The following is a 22,014-nucleotide window of genomic DNA, read 5'->3' as shown; positions in this document are numbered from 1 at the left end:
AACAGTCGTGGTATGTCGTTCCAGAATAAATGCAAGGGACAGTCATACGATATTCTCCTAACTTTCATCCAGGTGCGGTGAGATATACAATGGTGTATGGGAAGTTCTACTGCCCTCAAAACTGTCATTGCCAGCTACTGATCTCTTCCACTAGTACTATATTGCTTTTTGTTTGGTTGAGATCCTCTTACCACTGAGCATGTCTGAATTGGATTCGGGAATCATCATGAAAGGTTATTTCCCCAGCCACTGTTCGACTATGTAAAAGCGCCAGTACATGCCACCACGTCCCATTGCAGTAGTTGCATTGCAATTGAAGACTCTCTATGTAATCTGACAAATGGCAGCTCGAAGAAAGGGATACATCCCCAGCTTGACGGCCCCTGCATTGACGTGTCTTGTCTCCGTTCAGCCCTGTCTCTTTTCTTCTTGATTCGCTTTCATACTCTACTGGTCTCCATACCCCGTAACGTACTACCCTTGCATGGCAGTCTCCCTGCCTGCAACCTCGTCCTGGCGTTACCCCGGTCAACTGCTGGCCGTCCCCCGCACCCTTCCCCACATACCCCGAGTTAGCCACCCCGCGGACATGCAGCGTCGATCAAACGCCGTATACGAATTTCAGAGATAATGCAGGCATCCAATGAGCACTTATTTGCTCAACTGATATCAATTGAATTTGTGACACACCAAAAGTAGCCTACGTGTGTTTAACACCAACATTGCCATAAAGGCCACTATTAGTAGTTGATTCCCCGAGTCAAATTTATGACAAAGCAGGCTGATAGACAATATATACAATCTCTGCTATTTCCTTGACGACAGTTCATTATTTATATCCTTTTTATCCTTTCCTAATGTGTGCATGACATACTCTGAATAGTCTAGAGTAAGTGTCCCTATTTTAACATTCCGGTAGTCACGGCGGTCCTCTGAATCAGAGACCTCATGTTCTCCATAGGCATGAGAAGCGGTGAGACAAGACATCACTATAACACGTAGCCTGACGAGCATGACTCTGCACATCTATACCATTAATATACTGAGGATGCATTCAGTGACAAGGAGACATAGTAACACAGCATCGCTTTCCTCACAATTGAGAAGGGCCAATGCCTCCTGTCTCGTCACAGTAGAAGAGAAGCCTGAGACATCCGCGGAGATTTACTGCGGGGTGGGGTTCTGCAGATCAAGACCTTCTGTCTATGGCAGAGGAGAAGGGCACAGCAGTTAGAAAGTGACTTTCGGTCTATCCCCCTTTGTTCCCAATTATTGTGTATCGTTCTACATTGATATGGCCCGGAACGCTCTGATGTCCCTCAAACTCGCAATAAGCACAAGTAAGGACGAAGCAAAGCATGCCACGACATAGGAGAGACGTTATTTTATACATTCTGGTTTTAATGATCGCAATTTACTTAGCTCCGAACCTCTAGCTCATCATCAAACTTATATGAAGCCGATGCTTGACAGATACTTATCCCCAGATCTCACATGACAGACACCTGCCGTTAAGGCATCACAGGCTGCCGATGATCACGAATCAATGATGAGAGATGACTCACGAACGACTCCAGAAACCCATTTGCATCAGTCGGACGAGGAATACTAAATAGCGAACAATCCATCAAAAGCATCAATTCTTCACCCACTTCAATAGCTTTCAAGAAAATAGGCACGTGCAATGGCAGTAGCATGTGGTCCTGTACAGACATATCGAAGTCCGCGGCTTGGAAAGTCCCAAACTGGTTATAGTTCTCATACTGAAGGGCAGCCTGCGTAATTGTAGAGCTTTCTCTGGTTCCAGGAGAGATGCAGCCATGTCTTTCAATCCGTGCAATATCCACGTCTGTATGTTCCATGGCCTCAGTTGCAGATTCTTTAGCATTTTGAAGTAGAGCCTCGAAGGTTAGGATACTGTTCCACCTAATGGAAAACCGGACGGGAGTAATTCTGGTGAAACAACCAATCATTCCCTCTACATCCACATGAGGCCTTCCCTCGTCGACCACGAAAATACATGTGTCTGAAACACAATTCTGCGAGAGCAAGAAGCTTTGCAGGGCTGCAAGTATGAAATGGGCAGGCAGAGCTCCAACAGAAGCTGTTATTCGCTTCATGCGTGAGAACATGTTGGGCGCCAGGGAGAGGGTAACGCGGCTTCGATCGCTTCCTCCGCCTGGAAGCTGATTAACGGGAGCTGAGTTACTTATAGCGTCCAGACATGGTCTGCTGCAGACTCCGTTGATGCTCCTAGCATGTGATGGCATCTTGCTGTTCAGTCGAGCGCTTTGCCACAAAGCAAAGTCCCCGTATGTAAGCTGAGGTTGCTTGACAGTTGTTGTATCCTGATCATTCACAATGACATCATAAAGCTTGCACCATTCCTCATTGACTTCTCGATATAGTCGATCGGGTTGTCCAACTTGGGCATGTCATAAAACATGAAATTGAATCTGCCCGTAGCCATGTGATACTGTATGTTAAGATGCCCAAGGTTCGGGATAGCTGTACGTAGCGCGCTGTGGCGGTGGACGAGAATGCGAAAGGCGCCTTCTAGCCCTTCGATTGAGGGCATGCCTCGAATGTTCACAACAGCCAACATATTCGAATCCTCTCTGATCAACTTCGCCAAGCTCATCTGATACGTGGACAAAGGAGCCTGGGCTTTAGATTGCGTAAGCGATCGAATGATTTCCCCCTTTGATGTTGAGATGTTGGATTTGATGGACGAGGGAGTGTTAGTGCTTTCATGTTTCCTCTGCCCCAGGCCTTGGTGACCAAGGTTTGTCGACATTGAGCTAGTGGCTTTCAAGACGAGAGAATGAATGGACTTCGCCGCCAGAATGTCAAACATAGATATGTCGACCTCAAGGACCTCCGTGAACCACCTCCGAAACTCAATAGCTATAATGGAGTCGAGGCCATAGTGAGATAAAGGTTTGTCGGCCAAGACTGATGAGACCCCAACACCAAGAACAGATGCTATCTTTCCCAAAAAGGCTTCCAGTACAACCTGATTCAAGGTGACTTTGTCACCTGCGGTCTTAATGAGGGAACCGAGATTCTTGGCATTATTTGCTGTTGTTAACCCCTTCCCGTAGGCTCTATTGGCATAGAGGTTGCGGAACAAGGATCGATCCGCCCAGAATACATCAGGATCATTGACATTGACGCCGACTATTATTTGATGCCAATCCAGACCTGGTGGACATGGGTGGGGCTCTTGGAGCGTGACGCACTCTGCCAGATACATAAGTTCCTTTTCAGTGAGAATATCCCACTTGCTTCGTTCCAAGCTTTGCTTGGCTGTGACATTGTTCGCAACTAGACCGCGAGTGGTGACAGTACCGGCGTTCATTGCAGTTGCGACAAAGCCATTCTCACGTCTCCACCGCATAAAGGCGTCTATCCAAGCATTTGCCGCTCCATAAGCTCCCTGTCCTTTGTTTCCGCAGATGTCAGACACTGACGAGAAACAAACGAAGTAGTCAAGGTTGAGACCAGCAGTAGCCTCGTGGAGGTTCTTGGCTCCCTGGCACTTTGTGTGCAGAGACTTCCGAATTTGCGTCAAGCTAGTAGAGCGGATCATGGCATCGTGGAGCTCAACAGCCATGTGGAAAATCCCTCCGAGGCTGTGGCTAATTCTATCCACAACGCTTTTAACATCAGCCAGATTACCAATATCTCCTTGATAAATATCGACTAATGCTCTCTTCGACCGAAGCCAGGTAATAGTTTTCCGAGCCTCCGGGGTCGTTGCACCCGAACGTGAGAGAAAAGCGAATTTCCTCGCGCCACGAAGATGCATCCATTCTGCAAGGGCAGTTCCCAGTCCTCCGAGTCCACCAACAAGTAAATATGTTTTGGAGGGAATGAAGAGTGGAAGTTGTTGATATGGGGCCGGTTTTACGAGGACTGTGTCATCGTCCTTTGGGATCAGTATCACTTTCCCTGGTTTGCGACCGAGTTGTAACATCCGGAAGGCCTTTTCAACCTGACCGAAGGAAAACGTATGCAGCTCCGAAGGGGGTTTGATGATGCCACGACAGAACATATCGAGGCCCCTGGCAAGTATTTCGCGGCCCAAGCTCGGTCGCTCCTGAAACACGAGCACCATGTCAACGGCCGCAAAGGTGGCGTTGCGGCGGAATGGCTCCATGTTTAAGCCTGAGTTTTGATGTATATCACGCTTCCCGATCTCGATAAAGCGGCCAAATTTCTTGATACATCCCCACGATGCTTGCAATAGATGACCGGCCAAGCTATTCAAGACGACATCTACACCCTCGCCGTTAGTTGCGGCGAGGATCTCAGCAGTGAATCCATCATCTCGGGAGGAGAATATCTCTGAATCAGCCAGACCATAACGCTCGCGAAGAAAACTTCTCTTTGGTTTAGAGCAAGTCACGAAAACCCGAGCGCCGATGCTTTGTGCAATCTGAATGGCTACTTGCCCCACACCACCAGCTCCTGCATGGATCAGAACCGTTTCCCCAGACCGTAGGCGTGCGATGTCCACAAGGCAGTATAGAGCCGTAGAAAGAATCACCGGGAGGCTCACTACCTCAGTAAGTTCCACGGAGCTGGGAACCTTGTGACAGAACCTGGCTGGTGGTCTAACGACGGTGCCATGGGCCCCCATTCCCGGGCTGAAAGCAACAACCCTGTCTCCTACCTTGAAATCCGTTTCATCAACACTTTTACCAACTTGTGTGATGAATCCCACACATTCGTCGCCCATTTGATAGTCCTGGATAATACCCGTGGCAACTGCAATATCGTGAAAGTTGAGCGATGACGCCGCAACCTTGATCTCGACTTCATCATCGCTCAATGAACGGGACAGGATATCCTGATTTTCCACGAAATGCAAAGATTCAAGAAGCCCAATCTGCCCAATACGAAGCGTGAGTGCTGGGTAATCACCGAATCTATCAAGTCGTGGTTCGGTTCCTACACCATGGGGGAGCTTTCGGTTGAGATCCACATCTTCCTCCACTCGTGGAATGTAGATCTGCCCATTTCGCTCAGCAAACTCCTCTTCTTGTTTATCGTACGTGGTGATTTCGATAACTCGCTCGGCAATTGAATCAGCTGCGCTTTTGTCTTTCACGTCAAGTGACACGAAGAATGAATCTGGGTTTTCGTTCCGCGCTGTTCTCAAAAGCCCGAGCAGTGCAGCTTGGTCTGGGTTTTCGCACTCCATGGTCGCTCCCTCAACCACCCAAATGACCTTGATATTTTCAGTCTGTAACAGTTCCCGAAGGCCAATCCAGGTGTCGTCTGTGGAGTCAAATGGTTCATCAAGGATAGCGAGTACAATGACTACCGATGCGACCAAGCCGTACTTGGGGATCTCCTGGAGCTCCATCGTGGAAGCGATGTTAATACTTTCCGATAATTGTAAGTGTTGTTGAACGGCTGCGGTTCTCTCCGACCGTCGATATGACGCTGGCATGACAAGTGTTACTTCTGGCGGAGCGATAGCGTGTTTCGTTGCATGTACAGGTCTGAAGATGCCCCACGGCTGAGGTGTAAGGATTTGGTCCATAGCACCCTCTCCAGTAAACGACGCCTTTGCCATGACTGCACCAGAGTCGTTCAAGAATTCAGAAACCTTCGGATTCCCGAAGTGATCTAAATTGGCATCGACTACCACCAGATCATAACGGCCGGTAGGCTCAGTAGATGAAATCGAACCTTTGTTGAACGATGTAAGTTTTTGTTGATCTGCCTTCCCGACCACCCAAATATTCAGTCCTTGGAACCTTGCCCGTTGAGTTCCCTTGAACCACAGAGATTCCTCAACAATAGCTGGCACCTTATTGGGCTCGGAGGTGATGTAGAGAATCCTTGCCATAGGATATTGGAAACTGAATAGGTCTAGTAGCTGAGTTACATCCTGTTCTCTGCTTCCCAAAGGAATCATGGATTTCTCTGACAGAAAGTCGAAACAAGGCTGCCAGCGCTGCCGGAAGAACAAGGTTCGGTTGCTCGCCTTCGCACTCCGCGTCTCCACAGCAGTAGCTTCAATGTTGCGTGCCTCGATAACAATATTGCCATTTGGTTGAGCTATTATGATATCATTAATTGCAAGCCTGGGACTAGGTAGCTCCGTGAATGTAGAAACGTTATAATATTGCACGTCCGATGTGCCGGCGATCTTGACAAGCATGCCTGAGATGTCCAATGACCCCATAAAGGTGGACACAAATGCCTGTGACATCTGTCTGTTCAGAAGTGCCTCAATGACAGGAAACATAACATGGAAAGAGGCATCCAAGAATGTTGGGTGGATGATTGTTTTCTGACTGAGCTCGTGAGGTGTCTGAAACTTGGGGTCGAAAGACATTGTTGTCACACCAAACCCATCTCCCGTGGAGACATCATTTTTGATGAGGGCGAACCGTGGACCATACACCGAATGCAGGTCCTCGAGTCGTGAATAAAGTGCCGAGGGTGTCATATAGCGGTCTGACTTCTCCAACAAATCCTCTGGGTGAGGATATGTTTTGGTTGGTTTGATTGGCTGGGGAAGACCATAATCGACGCTGATCCGACCGCGACAATGCTCTATCCCCTCATTGGCCTCATCGTAGGATATTATTACAAACTCGAACCAGGTATCCGACGTGGTGCGCGACGAGGTTGTGGCGGGGTAGAGCTCCGTCAGTATTTCAAGCCCTTGTTCCGAGTCTTCCCGTAAAGTTAGGGCCGCTTTGATGGAAACATCCCTGACCTTGATCATCTTCATGTTAACTCGCTCAGACTCAATCCGTACCGCGCCCTCGATCGCCATACAGACAAAAGCTGCCGCGGGGAAGACAACCTTGGAGTCGATTACATGGTCTTTCAGCCAGGGAAGCTCGCTGAGCCGAATGTAGTTGCGGTACCGCGGCATGCTTTTCATTGAGCCCGGAACAGGGGCACCGAGAAGAGCATGTTTCCATGGACGGTGTACGTGCTCCGACACTAACCGAGTCGTAAACCAATAATCTTTATGATTCCAAGAGTAGGAAGGAAGGTCATAAAGCCTCTCAGAGGCTGGCTGGTGAACAACGCTACCGTCGACGACGGTCTGTCTCTGGTTGATTGCTTCCAAATTGGCGGGATATCCAAGACAAAACATCTGTCCGATCGCTTCTAGCAAAGACTTCTGAGCGGACTGGTTGCGTGATAGCGTTCCAAAGTATGGAAGTGTCAGTGACAGGGAAGAAACTGTTTCTGTGGCTGGGCTTTTCAGCGCAGGGTGTGGTCCAATTTCAAGAAGGACATCAACATTTTGTTGATCCTCATCATCCAAGACAATTCCTGTTAGTGCATCCGAGAAACGGACCGGAGAAACCATGTTTTGAGCCCAGTAACTAGCTGTCATTTCTTCTCCATGGCACACCCGTCCTGTGACACTGGAAAACATGCGACAGCTAGCACTCTGGGTTCTGAAGCTTGAGAGCTCTTCGATGGCGCGTTGGTATCCTGGTGCGAGGGGTACCATATGATGGGAGTGGTATGCTTGCTCAACCTTCAACAGCCGTGTAAATACTCCACGACCATCTAATGACTTTTTGAGTTCGATGATAGCATCTTTATCTCCGGATATTGTGACACTTGTAGGACCATTTATTGCAGCAATGTTCAGGCGGCCTTCAAAGCTATGGACCTCTTGCATAGCGGAGCTCTGCCCCATTCCAACAGCCATCATGGCGCCAGATAGACCTGTCTGTGTTCCTCGGCTCATATATACGCCTCTGTAGTAAGCAATGACAATCGCTGCTTCGAGCGAGATTATCCCAGCGGCGTACGCACAGGCGATCTCACCAGATGAGTGTCCACAGGCAGCAGTGGGAGTGACTCCCCAGGCTTTCAATAAGCACACCAAGGCGAGCTGTATGGCGGTGGAAATTGGCTGCGAAAATTGGGACTCGGTTAGTCTGGAGACATCCTGGCTGCGCAGGAGCTCTTCTCTAATGGTCCAGGAAGGTCCATCTCGAAGCGACTGTAATACCGCATCACACTTTTCCAGGACCTCACGGAACAAGGGAAATTGCTCGATCAAGTCTCTACCAGTATCGAATGACAAAGCACCCTGCCCGGTGAATATAAAACCTACTCGCTTCACAGGGCTACTTGCATCCACCCAGCGTGATGTAGGGCGTGCTGCAGCCAAGCCCTCAACAACCGATTGTGAATCGTGGCCGATGCAACATGTTCTCCAGCGGTGCAGCGTTCTCTTCGTGGTAAGAGTATGAGCCAAGTCGGCTATGCGTAACGTATCTTTATTATTCAGATATTCTATTATCGCTTCCAGTCCACGGGCCCCAGCATCTGGGCTATGGGAAGTAATTGGAAGTAAAAATGATCGGTTCTCTGCTGGCCAGAGACGGTCAAGTTCGTCTTCCTGGGCGCGGTTGTTCCTATCATAGCCCTCAAGGATCACATGAGCATTCGATCCTCCATATCCAGAAGAATTAATGCTGGCACGGCGCGGCATATCATTCAAGGTGCTCCAAACAGTCTCACTCGTTGGCACCCGGATCTTCCATTGTTCAAACTTAATATCCGAGTTTGGGTCTTGAAACAACATGTTAGGCGGGATTAATCCTTTCTCCAAAGCGAGTGTGGTTTTTATGAGTCCAGAGAGACCGGCAGCGCCTGATGTTCGTGAGTCATTTGTGGTGTGGCAACTCATGATGAACTTCGCTTGCTTCTTACCTTCGAGATGGCCGATATTGGGCTTGACACTGCCAACCCAAATCGGCTCCTTCCTTCTTTCTGTTCCAAAGACCTCACCAATGGCCCTCGCTTCGCGCGGATCACCGGCTCTCGTGCCTGTACCATGAGCCTGGAACTTGTGATCAGCTTCATGGGCTTTTCAAAGAGTCTCATGGGCAACCTACCTCGAAGTATTGGGTATCCACCGGGTCTATGCCTGCAGAGCGGTAGGCCGTTCGGAACAGGGCAGCCTGGGCCTCAGCCGATGGTAGTGTAATACCCTCTGTTTTCCCATCGTGATTTGCTGCTGTTCCTCGCACCACTGCTCGGATTCTGTTCCCAGTGGAAATTGCGTCAAGTTGACGCTTTAGAATGACTGCGCATACACCATCGCCTCGTACATAGCCACCACCCTGAGCATCGAAACAGCGGCAACGGCCGTCATCACTAAGAAAACCCATGTCTGATATTGTCTGATAGATGTTCGGTGCAAATTGAAGGGCTGTTCCAGCGACAATGGATATGCTAGATTCACCGTTCAATAATGATTGGGATCCCAGATGGAACGCGACGAGTGACGAAGAGCAGGCTGTGTCGATTGTCATACTAGGGCCTCTCAAGTCATACAGGTAAGAAATGCGGTTGCTGAGGATTGGGTTTCCTGTCCCAGTAAGCGCATAGATAGGGTAATTCTCGAGATCCTTTGCCTGTAGTGAATTGTAGTCATTGGCATTGGCAAAGGTACCACAGTACACCGAGGTATTAGTGCCTCGGATGTCCTTCAGAGGAATTTCCGCATTTTCAAGTGCCTCGTACACCACTTCTAAGAGGATTCTCTGCTGTGGATCCATTGCAGCTGCTTCCTTTCCCGAGATCCCAAAAAACTCGGCATCGAAATGACCTAATGGCTGGTCAAGAAAGTAGCCATGGCGCGCATTGGTCTGTAGCAGCGTTATCCTGGCTGTCCATCTCTGTTGCAACAGGACGGCTTACCGTTCCGTTATTCAGGCGATCTGGATGGTAAAAGGCGTCGACATTGAACCTTTCTGGGGGCATCTCCCTGCGCAAGTCCTTTTTCTGTAAAATGTTGTCCCACAGCTTGCTTGGACTGTTTGCACCGGCCACTCGGCAGGCCATGCCAACTATGACAAGGGGGTTATCCATACTGAAAGATAAGGGCCGCTGAGTCAGTATGCTTCTTGGTTATTGGTGTGCATCAGACGGGTGAACGTCCTGGCATTTATCGAGGAACCTCGATGGCGTGTACCTGATAGCAGACCAGTCCAGTCCATTGGGAGTGGCTTTACGTGCTCTCAGATTATGGTCAACGTCAATGCACTAAACGCAGGTTACTATACACGTAATTGCCGTCGGGCCATCCGATATGCGTCATCTACGTCTCTAACATTTCCTTTGGGAGAAACTGCAGGTTTACAAACTTTGTCCATGCTGATTTGAAACTTTCCTCGTAGCCGATGTTGCAATTGCTTAGAAAGCTTGAAAATCATGTGCGGCCTCCTTGCAGCCTGTCCATGTTGTACGAAGCCTTATTCCTGGACCACCTTCAGCCAGCACACCGCTTCCTTGTCATCTTGGGCGAAGTGATATAGATCACACCTCTGAATATCTTTAGACTCTTTACAGTTCTGCTTTCAGCAAGACTATCTCTTCTCCCTTGCCCGCTAGCCTACATAGTTCCAGGTTTACTAAAGCATGTCCCCTCCGATCAGAGTTCTCGGTCTACATGGGAAGGGCTGCAACTCTGAAGTGTTCAGGTCGCAAACAGGTGATTGGCCCCCCATCATCAAGTATCTTATCGCATGAACAATTGATTTACCTTGTCAGAAATATTTCGGGGACTTCTGTCCGATCTTCCCGTTCAATACGATTTCCCCGATGCCCCTCTTCCCAGTCCACCAGCAGCAGGTGTAGGGCTTGTATACGAGCCCCCATATTATGCATACTGGCACAGCGACAACCTCAAAAGTATCGAAGATAGCTGTTCGTGGCTCAGGACCTATATCACCCGCAATGGCCCTTATGATGCCGTGATGGCATTCTCGCAGGGCGCGATGTTAGTCTCCAGTATGCTACTTCAAGACGTGGCAGGCATATCCAAAGCACTAGCGCCGGTTAAGGCCGCCATTTTCTTCTCTGGGGGTCCTCCGTTGACAGTTATGGACAGTCTCGGATTTGACATTCCAGAAGACACCTGGGAGAGGGACAGAATATCGCGCTTAACGTTAGACTTACAAACCCACCATCAAACCAGCAAGGAGACATGGCAAGGGCCTTCGCTTGCGAAAGATGAGATCACAGAAGAAGAACTGCGAGCGGATATCGCGGGGCCATGGACGATCACGATTCCAACTCTCCATGTCTACGGATCCAAGGACCCACGATACGAAGCAGGGGTGGAGCTTTCAGCATTGTGTGATTCGACTCGCAGGCAATGTTACACACATGACGGTACCCATGAGATACCTCGGTCTCCTATTATTAATGAGGAAATTGCAACGCTTATCAGAACGCTCTTGTGTAACCTGCAGCGATGAGCCCCCCCTTGCCTATTTCTGTTGTCTTACCTAGGTTGGCAGCATACATGAGAATCCTTGTTTCCTTCTACTCTTTCTACATGTCCAGCATGTCGATTACAGAGACCAATTCCTTATCCCTCTAGCCATAGCGTTTCAGAGGTATTACGGGATCCATACGCTGTTTCCACTGATCGGCATTTCTAGCTTGTTTGCTGAATCTCTTCATGTGGCTCTTCTCGTGCAAGTGTAATCGGACTGCCATGATTACTTGAGAGATAATAAAAGCAAGCCAAGCCAAGAACAATTCTTGTCCCTTCATATGACCGTTTTAGTTAACTTAAAAGCTGCTATACACCCAAAACGAGACCAGGGCCAGACCTTAACGGAGCCGTGAACACCCAAGTTAGCAGACGACTATCTCATACAGATCAGAATGCTTTGTTTTGACGAAACCTGTAAGGCTTTCTCATGCTTGTATCACCTTATTGGCAAAACACAAGTAATGAACTCAGGATCCCAGTTTTGGGTTACACACCCACCATCCACCACGATACATACGCCCCGATCTCCACTAGTCACCATGAAGGCCAAGCAATTCTCGTTTCGGGAGCCTCACGTGGAATCGGCCGAGCTATTGCGCTTTCCTTTGCCAAGGGAGGAGCCGCAGCTATCGCTCTGATCGCACGAAACAATCTCGATGAGACAGAAGCGGAGATCCACAAAGTGGCGAAAGATGCAGGACACGAGAAGCCAAACGTCTTAAAGCTCCAGTTAGATATTACCGACGAATGCGCTGTTAAGAAAGCCGCTGAGAAGGTCAAACTGTGTTTCGGTCGCCTGGATATTCTAGTCAACAATGCTGGCCGCCTGCATGCTCTCTGCCCCATACTGGAAAGCGACACGCAGGAATGGTGGAAGACACTAGAGGTGAACCTCAAGGGGACATACCTTGTGACTCGGTTTTTCCTCAATCTAGTCCTTCAGGGACAGCAGAAAACAATTGTGATCACCAGTTCCATTGGCGCTATATCGGAAGGTCATGGGATGTCGTCCTACCAGATTAGCAAAACTGCGTTGCTCCGCCTGTCAGACTTCCTGATGCACAAGGTTGGCAATCAGGGTGTCCTGGCCTTTTGCATACACCCTGGGATAGTCATGACTAAGCTTGCTGAAGTTATTCCTGAGAGTGAGCGAGATATATTCGTCGACAACCCCAGATTGTGTGGAGATACTATCTCTTGGCTTACTGAAGAACGTCGGGACTGGTTGGCTGGGCGTTTGATCAGTGTCAATTGGGATATGTTGGAGCTGAATGCTCGCCGGGAGGAAATTATCCGGGGAGACAAGCTCAAATTGAGGTTCACGTTTTGATACGAAAGCATCAAGGATAGCTTTCATTAAATTCTTGCATCTCAAGAAGATTGATTATAGATATGGTAGTCGAGGTTGAAGTAACCGGAAAGTGAGTTACAACAGAGGTCTCCCAAACACTGAAGCCTGATCTCTGCCACGTACATAGCCAATGAGTGAAATAGTTCAGGAACTCAACGTGGGTATTTGTCAAAGTGTGACCTTTTAGGTATAACCTTTCCTTCCCGGTGTCGTACAAGGGATATCACCTTGCCTCATTTCCAGAACCCCTATGCCAAGCCTAGAATTCCAACTTATCCTTCGTCGTGTAAACGTAGTTGAATGCCTCCTGAAGGTATAGTATTTCCTTCGCCTTATCCTTATTTATTTTTTTATTTGTTTACTCATTCGATGGTTCCCCCCTCCCCTTTTTTTTTTCCCTGTGTTGTAGTTGTGGTAGCATATGCTAGAGCCCGATGATGATGCTCATTTGAGCACCACACCTGGAACTTCGCTTTCAACTTACAGCTTATTAAGATTAAGTGTTTATACAAACTCTCCATCATTTCAGATACAAGGTTGTGGGATTAATCTAGACCGATATATGCCAATATCACGACCTTCACAGCATGATTAGTAAGATATTTCGGCAGTCCCCTCATGAGAACTATTCCTCTGCATGCGATAGCGTACGACCCGCGAGCCATCAGTCAAATCCTTGGTCACTGGACGAAGACTGTAGCCAAACACCCATGGCGACAGAACAAATCTGAGTAGATAGTATATCACACCCAGCCCAAGAATCCCCAGGGCTACTACCGGACTAAGCCAGTAAGGAATACTCGATGTGCTCGAATTTGGCGGAACAAAAGGCATGACCAAGAGGAACTGCAAACCCATCTCTGTTTAGTACATTAACATGTCAAAGCTAGGATGGCGAAGTAAACTTACAACATTGGCGGCTAAGTAGAACACAATGACCGGCCATGGCGCAGTGTAGGACGACGACCACCCCTCGGATGTAGTCAATCGCATCTTCACCAGACCCACCGTAATGGCAGTCAAGAGGGCGCACATGGGATACGAGGAAAGACCAATGACGAATGAAAAAGCATCCCCTGCTGGTGGAGCACAGATAAATAGAATCGTGACGCAGAGATGGACGAATAGTGCTGCGATCGGGGTCTTGAACGGTCGGTTCTGCATCATGATGTCTGGAAATGGGGTGATGCCGTCTTTCGCTAACTCTTGCAGCAAGCGCGCTGGATAAACGACTTTTAGCCAAACAGGTATATAGGAATAATGGAAGAGTCACTTACGGACGACAAACGCAACTCCCAACAAGTGGCCGATAGCGGACAAAGCTACAAGAGCGGGTAGGGCTCGCGTTGCGGCTGTCTCACCGAACACATTGCGGAATAGGCTGGCAGCAATCGTGACGTTGGCTGATCGGAATTCTTCTTTGGATACACCAGCGAACTATTGGAATGAGAAAGAGAATTAGGTCACCATATCCTGAGTATATCTCAGCTGGGGGCAAAACTTACATAGGCGACATTAGCGAGAACGTACAACACCGTGATGATCCCCATGGCGGATGGGAGTGCGATGCGGAGGGTGCGTTCCGGGTTCTTTACCTCGGAGAGGACCGCATTCACATTATCGTACCCTTGGTACGAAAATATCGCGTCCAGCAGAGCCGTACCGATGTCATATCCGTTCTTCGAAGTGCCTTCAAAGGATGTTTTCAGGTCGAAGTTGTGAGGGTTGGGGATGCGCCGATGGCCAGCCAAAGCTGCGAATCCAGTACACACGATGAACAGTAATGTGAAGAGCTTGACCATGCTCAGCAAATCCTGCATTGCGCGCCCGAGCCGGGGAGCACAGGTGTGGACGCCGACAGCAAATGATACGGCCGCTATTGCTAGCCCTCGTTCCTTCCAGGTCGTGGAGTCTACCCCAGCAGCTGATAGGAGATACTCCGAGGCAGTGATCGCATTGCTTGCAGAGACCTGTAAGAACAAACAGAAGAAAAGATAGATGCAAGTCTGCATCTGCTTCGGAGAGAAGCATCGCTCCAGATACACCTTGATGCCTCCCGATCGAGGCATCCCGCTGCCGAATTCCAGCATCACCAGGGCACCACAGGCAGAGATGATTCCGGCCACCACCCAGAGTATCAGCGACAATCCTACACTGCCAGAGAGCTTGAAGATAGTTGAGGGTGTAGAGAAGATTCTACTAGCCGTTAGCAACTCTCAAGATCTAGATCGGAAAGGCGGAGTGAATAGACTGAACGATGGACCTACCCAGCGCCAACTATCTTGTTAACAACCAGAGAGATGGCTCCCAGCACACCAATCCTCCGTTCTTGAAGTACATGGTTCTCGTTGACTGTGAGTCTCTCGTTATCCTTGGGACTTTCATGGTGAGAGCGAGACGCATCCGTCTCGACTGTCACTTGGGAAATCGTGTCGCGGCCCATTTCGACGGAAAATCCAAATCATCCAACCCATCAACTTCCGCCCGAGACGAAATAACTTATATGTCAGTGGTCTCGTAGAATCCCTGCGGCTTCCGTCCGAAATTCTCTCGAGCCGCCAAGGTGGCTAGCTGCTAGTGGATGAGTTCAGCTGCAGGCATGATGGCGTTATTCCCAAAACCCCACTAGCGATTCGCAGGCTTATTAGCATCCGTCTCCCAAACATCCACCTTAAAATACAACAATGCTCTTCCTTCTGCACACTAGGCCCACTTCTAAGCTGGAGACAGCAGTGACGTGCCCTCTGCTGATAATTCCGTGACTGCTAACTCTGTTTTCACCGAGCCTAGACGGCCCTCGAAGCTCTTACATCTACATGTTCCGATTTAAATGCCTAAGAAAGTGGGGTGGTTGACGAGCGAGTCTTCCTACCCTTCTTGTGACATGGCCTTCTCAGTGAATATCAAATGCTGACGGGAAAAGTTTGAGCAACATAATGATGGTCCGATCGCGCACGACATGTTGGTCCACGAGAGGTTGCAGCATGCAGTATCTGCCATCATGCGCGAAGTCCATCCCCGGTTATTGGTCATAAAAGTGATCTTCGGGGCACGGGGCTTATGAGGGGTAGGAAGACGAGACTAACAGGGCAGATGAGAACAGAGTTGAGCAGGAGTATATATTGATAAGTACCGCGGTACGCCGAAAACTAACATAAGTGTTCAGTTGTCAGAGCTCACTGCAATTACAGACGAACCTGTTCCTTGCTCTGCCTCCTTCTGACCGCAATCACCCCATTCGGATCCGCCGCCAACATTGTCCCAAACACTATCGTCTCGGGCTTTTTCCCAACAACTTTGAAGTCGTACTTCAGCAGGATATGGCACAACGCTAATTTTATCTCGTTCGCCGCAAAGAATCTTCCCGGACATGCGTGTCGGCCCAGTCCGAAGCCCAAGTGATTCGGGGACGAGTTAGCAAACGCTGCGGTGTGCTCGTGGCCAGGCTCGTTTCTGAGCTTGAGAAAGCGATCGGGAATGAAGGTTTCGGGTTCAGGATAATATTTCTCTTCCCATTGTCGGAGGCAAGGGACAATGATCTTGCAGTCTTTCGGGATGATCGTGCCGTCGGATAAGGTGACAGGTGCCTCGGCCATGCGGCGCATGGAGACTTGGTGGTGGGTATGTTAGCTTAGGGACACTTCATACCAAAGCCATCAAGAACAGGTCAAGGCAAATTAAAGTATACAAGGGTCGCTTATACGATGAAGGGGTGAGAAAAGAGAAATAAAGGGATGCTATACCGCTGCTGATTGGCTTTAAGCGCTGACTCTCCTTCAACACACTATCCATCAATCTTAGCTTCGCCAACGAGGACCTTTCCCAACCATTATTGAAGACAGATTTGATCTCGTCTCGCATTGCTTCAATGAGCTCTTCCCGCCCGTCTAAATCGTATAATACCTGCGTGAGCATATCGGAGCTGGTGTGCACAGCCGCACTGGAAAGCAACAACTGCGCAGAGACAGGATTATACTGTCTTCCATTCGCAACGTCCTCCAACCACTCTATTGTATCTTCATGACGTTCTGGATCTCTCCCTTCCAGCTTTGCGATGGCCTTGGCTTTTCGACGTTCCTCTATGACCGGCTCGATAATGCTTCGGGCTTCTCGTATGTCGGCACGAAGCCTTCGACAAGATGGCTGGAACTTGGACGCCAAGGGGCGCAGAAAGCGAGGATAGATGCGCAGTTCGAATGTTGCTTGGAATAGGTCGATGGAGTAGTCGACGGAAATCCGTAACCATTTGGGGTTGTGGCAAATCTTATCGCCTAGAAAGACTCGGGAGCTGATTTGAGCGATGATCTTGAGCATCGTTCGGCTCAGGGGGATTTCATGCCATTCTGGTAGTTATTAGTTTTATCACAACATACAGAAAATGGTGAACAATATTAATGATACCGGAATCGTCAGTCCAATGTTCCTGCAATGCGACCGTTGCCTCCTGAGACAGTATCTCATTTAGATCCTCTGTTCTTGTCAGTTGCTGATACTCCACAGGTATGGGACAGAAACCCACCCAAGTTCCGGGTCAATTTTGTCTTCAAAGTAGTCTGAAAGATCTCATCATCCTCCAGAGCTTGCATCTGTTGCTCGAACCCAGGAACATTGACATGCATGTCCTCTATTAGAGTCTTTCGGAGGCTCAGTGTTTTCGAATTACGGATCTCGTCGGCATATTTGGGGTCCAGGACCATCATGACCCCATTTTCGGTGACTATGTTGAATGCACTTGCCTTGAGATGGTCAACTGATCATTGATCGCTGGGAATTACGAATTTCCTACCTTTTTCAGTCCAGCTTTGAGCAGATCCTGTGCGTTTGTGATGAAACGTTTCTTAGCGAGCAAGTCGATAAATTCAAATCGTCTCCTTGCATTAATCAGGGGCAGTCCGTTCTGCGAGACGGATGTATCCCTCCATTGAAGGAGAAAGATGAGCATGAGAGAAAGCAGGCACATTAAAGTGCCTAGCCCGAGAGGGTTGCCATGCTCTTTGGCGTTGACACTGAGTTCCATGGCGGGCGCAATTTGAAATGAGTCAACCGGTTGTGCTACACCAAAGGGTGAGAGAAGGGCACTGGAAGTTCAATTTATAATCGCTGCAGTCCGAGCGAGCGCTCAATTTAGATCGGTCTGGTATCGTCCTCATTATCGATACATCCGATGTTTGTCATGTATATTTCACCCTACGGCTTCCCAGCTATCCTTGTTGACGGGATAGTGACCCTCCTGGCCTGAACAGATCGCGTCATTAATGTCTCACATTCCGGGCGTAGCATCAAATAGTTGAATAAAAAGGTATTATGCGTGCATTAATCGAGCTCGGAGGGATTTGTCGGCGTCTCTTCGACCATACTCACGGCCTGTGTGCACAGTGTGGCATCAAACATGCAGGGGACTTTTGATAAAAGGTATGGCGCATGGAGCGCCACATTCCAGCTGAACTTCTGCCAGGAAGATGCTCACCAAATGCAAAAGGATATCAAGGTATATTCCCAGTCCACTCGAGAACGATTATGTGCTTTACCAGTCCAGTTTGTGATGGGCGTATGCAGGTAGAGTCATCTCCATGCGCGCATTTCCACTTTACAACGAGAGCTGAAGGGAATTGAGGTCAGTAGAATTTTCGTGTTTTCATGTCCCAAAGGCGCTGATGACCCTTATGTACAGTGAAGCAGCATGTTTCAATTGATTTTAGGGGCGTGAACCGGCTATTTCCCCCCAGGCACAAAAACCCAGACACCAAGTCAATTTGTTTTGCCTACCAGGCGCCTCTAGTAAGGAATATGTAGCATTTCAAGGCAACTCCTTTCACCGAACTAGCCCGGCTAGCTCAATCGGTAGAGCGTGAGACTCTTAATCTCAAGGCTGCGGGTTCGAGCCCCGCGTTGGGCTTTCTTTTTTGCTAATTTTCGGCCCGCTTGCTCAGGAAAACTTAAATTTCAAGCAGCACTCACTAAAAGTCTTTTCTTCTTATTAACTTTTTGTTCGCCTGCTCATCTAGTAGGCCTACAAAACCATCTTACTTACTAATTTTTGTCTATGTATGGGAGGCATCTGTGGACCGCTGATAGTGGTCTCAAACATAATGTTCGCAAACAGCAAGTAGAACAAATACCCCTGGTCTACACCAGTTAGCTTTTTCGGCTACGTAGTTACACATTTTTGTTTATTCTCCTGGCCACCCTGGTCAGTAACCAGAGTCTCTGTTAACCACATAGTCTTTGACCATGTGTGATAATGCCTATGAAGTTCGCCAAAATAATCCTCTGCCCAGGCCACTGAATGCATTTCTGATCATATAACCTAAAATGTTACTGAGCAGACAGGTTCATTAGCACTAAGCCCAACTGTAGGCAGTCATTAGCAGAGCAATCAATCAAACCGGGTTTCAAAATGCCACACTTAATAGAGCTGCATCTTGGTCCATACAATTACGTAGCAACCTGTTTCAAAATGATTCCATACACTATATCAGCATCATGTAGACCTCAGGACCCGACTGCCTCCCGAATAATTTGCAACAAGCTCTCACTACCTCTCTCCGCCTCCCCATCATCACCCGTAGGAAGTCTCTGCGAAGCAAAGGCCAGAAACACCGCCTCCCAGTGCCCATCAGAGAATTTGAACAACAAACCACCATCCGAGTAAATCCCATTGTCATATTTGGGCAGACTGCCCTGGTTCATATGAATGTTATGAATTCCAGATCCAAACGAAGCACCGAAAATATAGGCAGTGGCTGTTTCATCATTAATAGCCGCCTGGATGATTGGCTCCAGCTTATCCAGAATGTCATTGTCAGGTCCGTCGATGTCGTGCTTCAGGATCTCGCCGGCAAGAATGTTCACGAGGCCTTTTGTGCGGTAGAAGTCAAGTCCCTCTAGATCGGTGTGCTGTGGAGTATAGTGACTATAGCGAAAGTGGCGGTGGTTATGGTGGCGATGCTGAGTGCCATTGTTATGGTTATTGTTGGGATCCTGGATCAGGTGGAATCCCAGCTCCAGGGCGTCGAGTTTGTCGGTCATCGGATGGGTGAAGTCTTTATCAACCCAGTATACCAGACGAGATTCTTTGCCGCTGGATTTGACATTAATGGCAGCAGTCCGCTTGCCAGAGGAGTCGTCTCTGAAGTAGAGGTAGATGTGTGGCGTGGGCTGGCCACGGCCCTCGGCGTAGTAGTCAAACGGGCGACAAGCCCAGACACCGTAGTGGGGGACAGGCATGGTGGTTTGGTACTGGCAAAATGTTCCGATTTGTATATTAGTCACCCGAGTTGTCAGTTAGTACTGGTAGTAATGCTACTGCCATGATGCAGGTTCAGATCGTTGCTGCTTTCGCCTTCCCTGGGTCGCTATTTATACTCAGCATTTTTCTCAGCGGACTAAGTGAGAGGTTATTGTAACTATGGCGTAAAAGCAAGCACTCGGTGAAGTAGTATATTTCCTAGCTCTCGTATTCCAACCTGTCAGAAGGGAAGGTCTGCGGTGTAGACTCATCGAGACCGACCGCGACCCGAGGGCGAGATGCCGACCGTGCGACGCTGCACCTCGGGTCCGGCGGGGTGAGCGGGGCAGAGATCCACCCCGCAGATTTAAGCTTCACAGCGCTAATCCAGTGTTGGCAACGGATCCACCAAGCTAGTATTGTGACAGTACCCATGTAAATCTGGCATCTATCTAGCCTTACTCATACAAATTGGGTGCTAAAGGTCTCGTGTGTTACTTTAGCGCCAATATGTGAGTTTATTGCTCTTTTAACACCTGAGGACTTGGGGGAACTGATCAGCCTCCTCTCGAGACCATCATGTAGAATGCAATATCGTGAGTCTCTTACCAAGTCGTCATCCAGCCTACGATGAGGCCAACATGACTCTTGCCCGGTAAACCTATTATCACGGCAGGCTTTATCCAACCTCTATATCAATGAAAACTTTTCTCATGAGAGGTATGTGGGGTCTGGGAAGATCCTCTCAGCCGTCTGTGGCTCGGGAGGAGCCGTGAAGTAATGCGTTGCTACTACTGCATGGTGACCTTGGCATGCCCCAATTCCCGATGGCGGCCTCTTTAGAAGAAAAAAGTGAGTATACAGTGAATGCAAACATGCACAGCATTTATGCCCAGGAAAACGGGAAGTCCAGCTTCCACTGACAGTTCATACCATGCTTCACACTGGTCATTCACTACGCTTCACTTCCACATATAAACACTGTCATTGATCCAGCTTTGCTATCACCACCACTTCTACACCCCGTTTTCTACACCCCGTTTCCTGCACCCCGTTTCCTGCAACCCTCTCCGTGCACCCCGTTTCGTGCACCTTGTTTACTGCACCGCGTTTGCAACTACCGTTTCACTAAAAACCAAGTCACCCACGAGTATCCGTCACAATGAGTCACTTGCGCCCGTCAGGTATACTGCCACAAAACAAGGCGCCTGACTACGAAATCCGACTCGTTCTCGAACCAGCCGAAATCCTCACCCCGAGCATTGAATTGAAAAATGACGTCCAATCTACCTTCAACATGCAGCCGAGCCCCATCATGGAGATCATAGAATTTCTCGACACCCCAACCAAGGAAATGTTCGGGGCCGGCTGGAGCGTTAGCGCCCGCAAAGCTCAAGGCGATAGCGCTGTCGAAGTTACGTACAGACATCACTACCCAATCAAAAACAGCGATATTGATAGCATTCTCATCCACGCCAATTTGCAGGGTTTCAACAATGAGCCCACTGGTGATAGTCGGGAGTTCAAGGCACAAGTTGAATGGGGTTACGAACAAAAGATGCTCTCAATGACCACCAAGAAGAAGCTAGATGGATTTCTACCCAACGAACTAGAATTCCCTAAAGCAGACAATCTGCGGCAGATGATAACCAGGGAAGCGCCAAACAAGTTCAAGCATTGGAAACTTCATGACTGGGGTACTTACGCGTTGCAGCGGTCGGTCATTCATGGCCCGATTCATGTTGATCGCTACTCCGGGTCGTGGGACGGTAAGCCGATCGGCCTTGAGGTTTGGCACATGGTGAATTCCTTGGCTGAGAGAACTGATTACATCGTCGAGCTTTCCTTCAAGGCGAATAATCGTTCTTCGGCCTCGTCTAAGCAGAAGAAGCTGGTGGATGAAATGAAGAGTAAAGGCTGGCTAGTTGTCGAGGATGAGGATCTGGTAAAGACGGGAGCTATATTGGATGCCTACGCCTTTTGATCTGGCAGCTGTGTTGGAGATCATTCATAACCAACCCTTGTTGGGACGATGAAGGAGCGAAGTGATGAATGCGAATCTTGGCATTCAATAACTCACAAAAAGCCATGTTTCGAATTCTTCCATTGCTCCTAGCAGGATGGACGTTCTGAATCTTGCAC

The 22,014-nt window shown here is 48.8% G+C and overlaps 7 protein-coding genes across 7 annotated transcripts; 2 read left to right on the top strand and 5 right to left on the bottom strand.

The window, feature by feature from the left end:
• Positions 1 to 1,511: 1,511 nt before the first annotated feature.
• AKAW2_80738S (uncharacterized protein) lies at positions 1,512 to 2,132 on the bottom strand (the record flags this gene model as incomplete). Its single annotated transcript, XM_041681792.1, has 1 exon — positions 1,512 to 2,132. The coding sequence occupies one exon, from the start codon at positions 2,130 to 2,132 to the stop codon at positions 1,512 to 1,514; it is 621 nt and encodes a 206-aa protein (XP_041548699.1).
• Positions 2,133 to 2,356: 224 nt separating this feature from the next.
• Positions 2,357 to 9,879, bottom strand: AKAW2_80737S (type I iterative PKS; the record flags this gene model as incomplete). Its single annotated transcript, XM_041681791.1, has 3 exons — positions 2,357 to 8,845; positions 8,901 to 9,656; positions 9,709 to 9,879. The coding sequence occupies 3 exons, from the start codon at positions 9,877 to 9,879 to the stop codon at positions 2,357 to 2,359; spliced, it is 7,416 nt and encodes a 2,471-aa protein (XP_041548698.1).
• A 1,806-nt stretch (positions 9,880 to 11,685) lies between these two features.
• On the top strand, positions 11,686 to 12,623 carry AKAW2_80736A (SDR family oxidoreductase; the record flags this gene model as incomplete). Its single annotated transcript, XM_041681790.1, has 2 exons — positions 11,686 to 11,707; positions 11,773 to 12,623. The coding sequence occupies 2 exons, from the start codon at positions 11,686 to 11,688 to the stop codon at positions 12,621 to 12,623; spliced, it is 873 nt and encodes a 290-aa protein (XP_041548697.1).
• A 612-nt stretch (positions 12,624 to 13,235) lies between these two features.
• Positions 13,236 to 15,087, bottom strand: AKAW2_80735S (uncharacterized protein; the record flags this gene model as incomplete). The annotated part of the gene is made up of 5 exons (XM_041681787.1): positions 13,236 to 13,490; positions 13,554 to 13,864; positions 13,922 to 14,081; positions 14,150 to 14,840; positions 14,912 to 15,087. The coding sequence occupies 5 exons, from the start codon at positions 15,085 to 15,087 to the stop codon at positions 13,236 to 13,238; spliced, it is 1,593 nt and encodes a 530-aa protein (XP_041548696.1).
• A 742-nt stretch (positions 15,088 to 15,829) lies between these two features.
• Positions 15,830 to 17,661, bottom strand: AKAW2_80734S (cytochrome P450; the record flags this gene model as incomplete). Its single annotated transcript, XM_041681786.1, has 5 exons — positions 15,830 to 16,254; positions 16,388 to 16,987; positions 17,046 to 17,114; positions 17,164 to 17,380; positions 17,431 to 17,661. The coding sequence occupies 5 exons, from the start codon at positions 17,659 to 17,661 to the stop codon at positions 15,830 to 15,832; spliced, it is 1,542 nt and encodes a 513-aa protein (XP_041548695.1).
• Positions 17,662 to 19,136: 1,475 nt separating this feature from the next.
• AKAW2_80733S (YukJ family protein) lies at positions 19,137 to 19,871 on the bottom strand (the record flags this gene model as incomplete). The annotated part of the gene is made up of 1 exon (XM_041681785.1): positions 19,137 to 19,871. One exon carries the CDS (start codon positions 19,869 to 19,871, stop codon positions 19,137 to 19,139), a length of 735 nt encoding a protein of 244 aa, XP_041548694.1.
• Positions 19,872 to 21,034: 1,163 nt separating this feature from the next.
• Positions 21,035 to 21,856, top strand: AKAW2_80732A (uncharacterized protein; the record flags this gene model as incomplete). The annotated part of the gene is made up of 1 exon (XM_041681784.1): positions 21,035 to 21,856. One exon carries the CDS (start codon positions 21,035 to 21,037, stop codon positions 21,854 to 21,856), a length of 822 nt encoding a protein of 273 aa, XP_041548693.1.
• Positions 21,857 to 22,014: the final 158 nt, after the last annotated feature.

The sequence above is a fragment of the Aspergillus luchuensis genome, chromosome 8 (assembly GCF_016861625.1).
Source record: "Aspergillus luchuensis IFO 4308 DNA, chromosome 8, nearly complete sequence".
Taxonomy (NCBI): Eukaryota; Fungi; Ascomycota; class Eurotiomycetes; order Eurotiales; family Aspergillaceae; genus Aspergillus; species Aspergillus luchuensis.
Note: the sequence above shows the minus strand (reverse complement) of the source record. Positions and strands in the feature narration are given on the sequence as shown.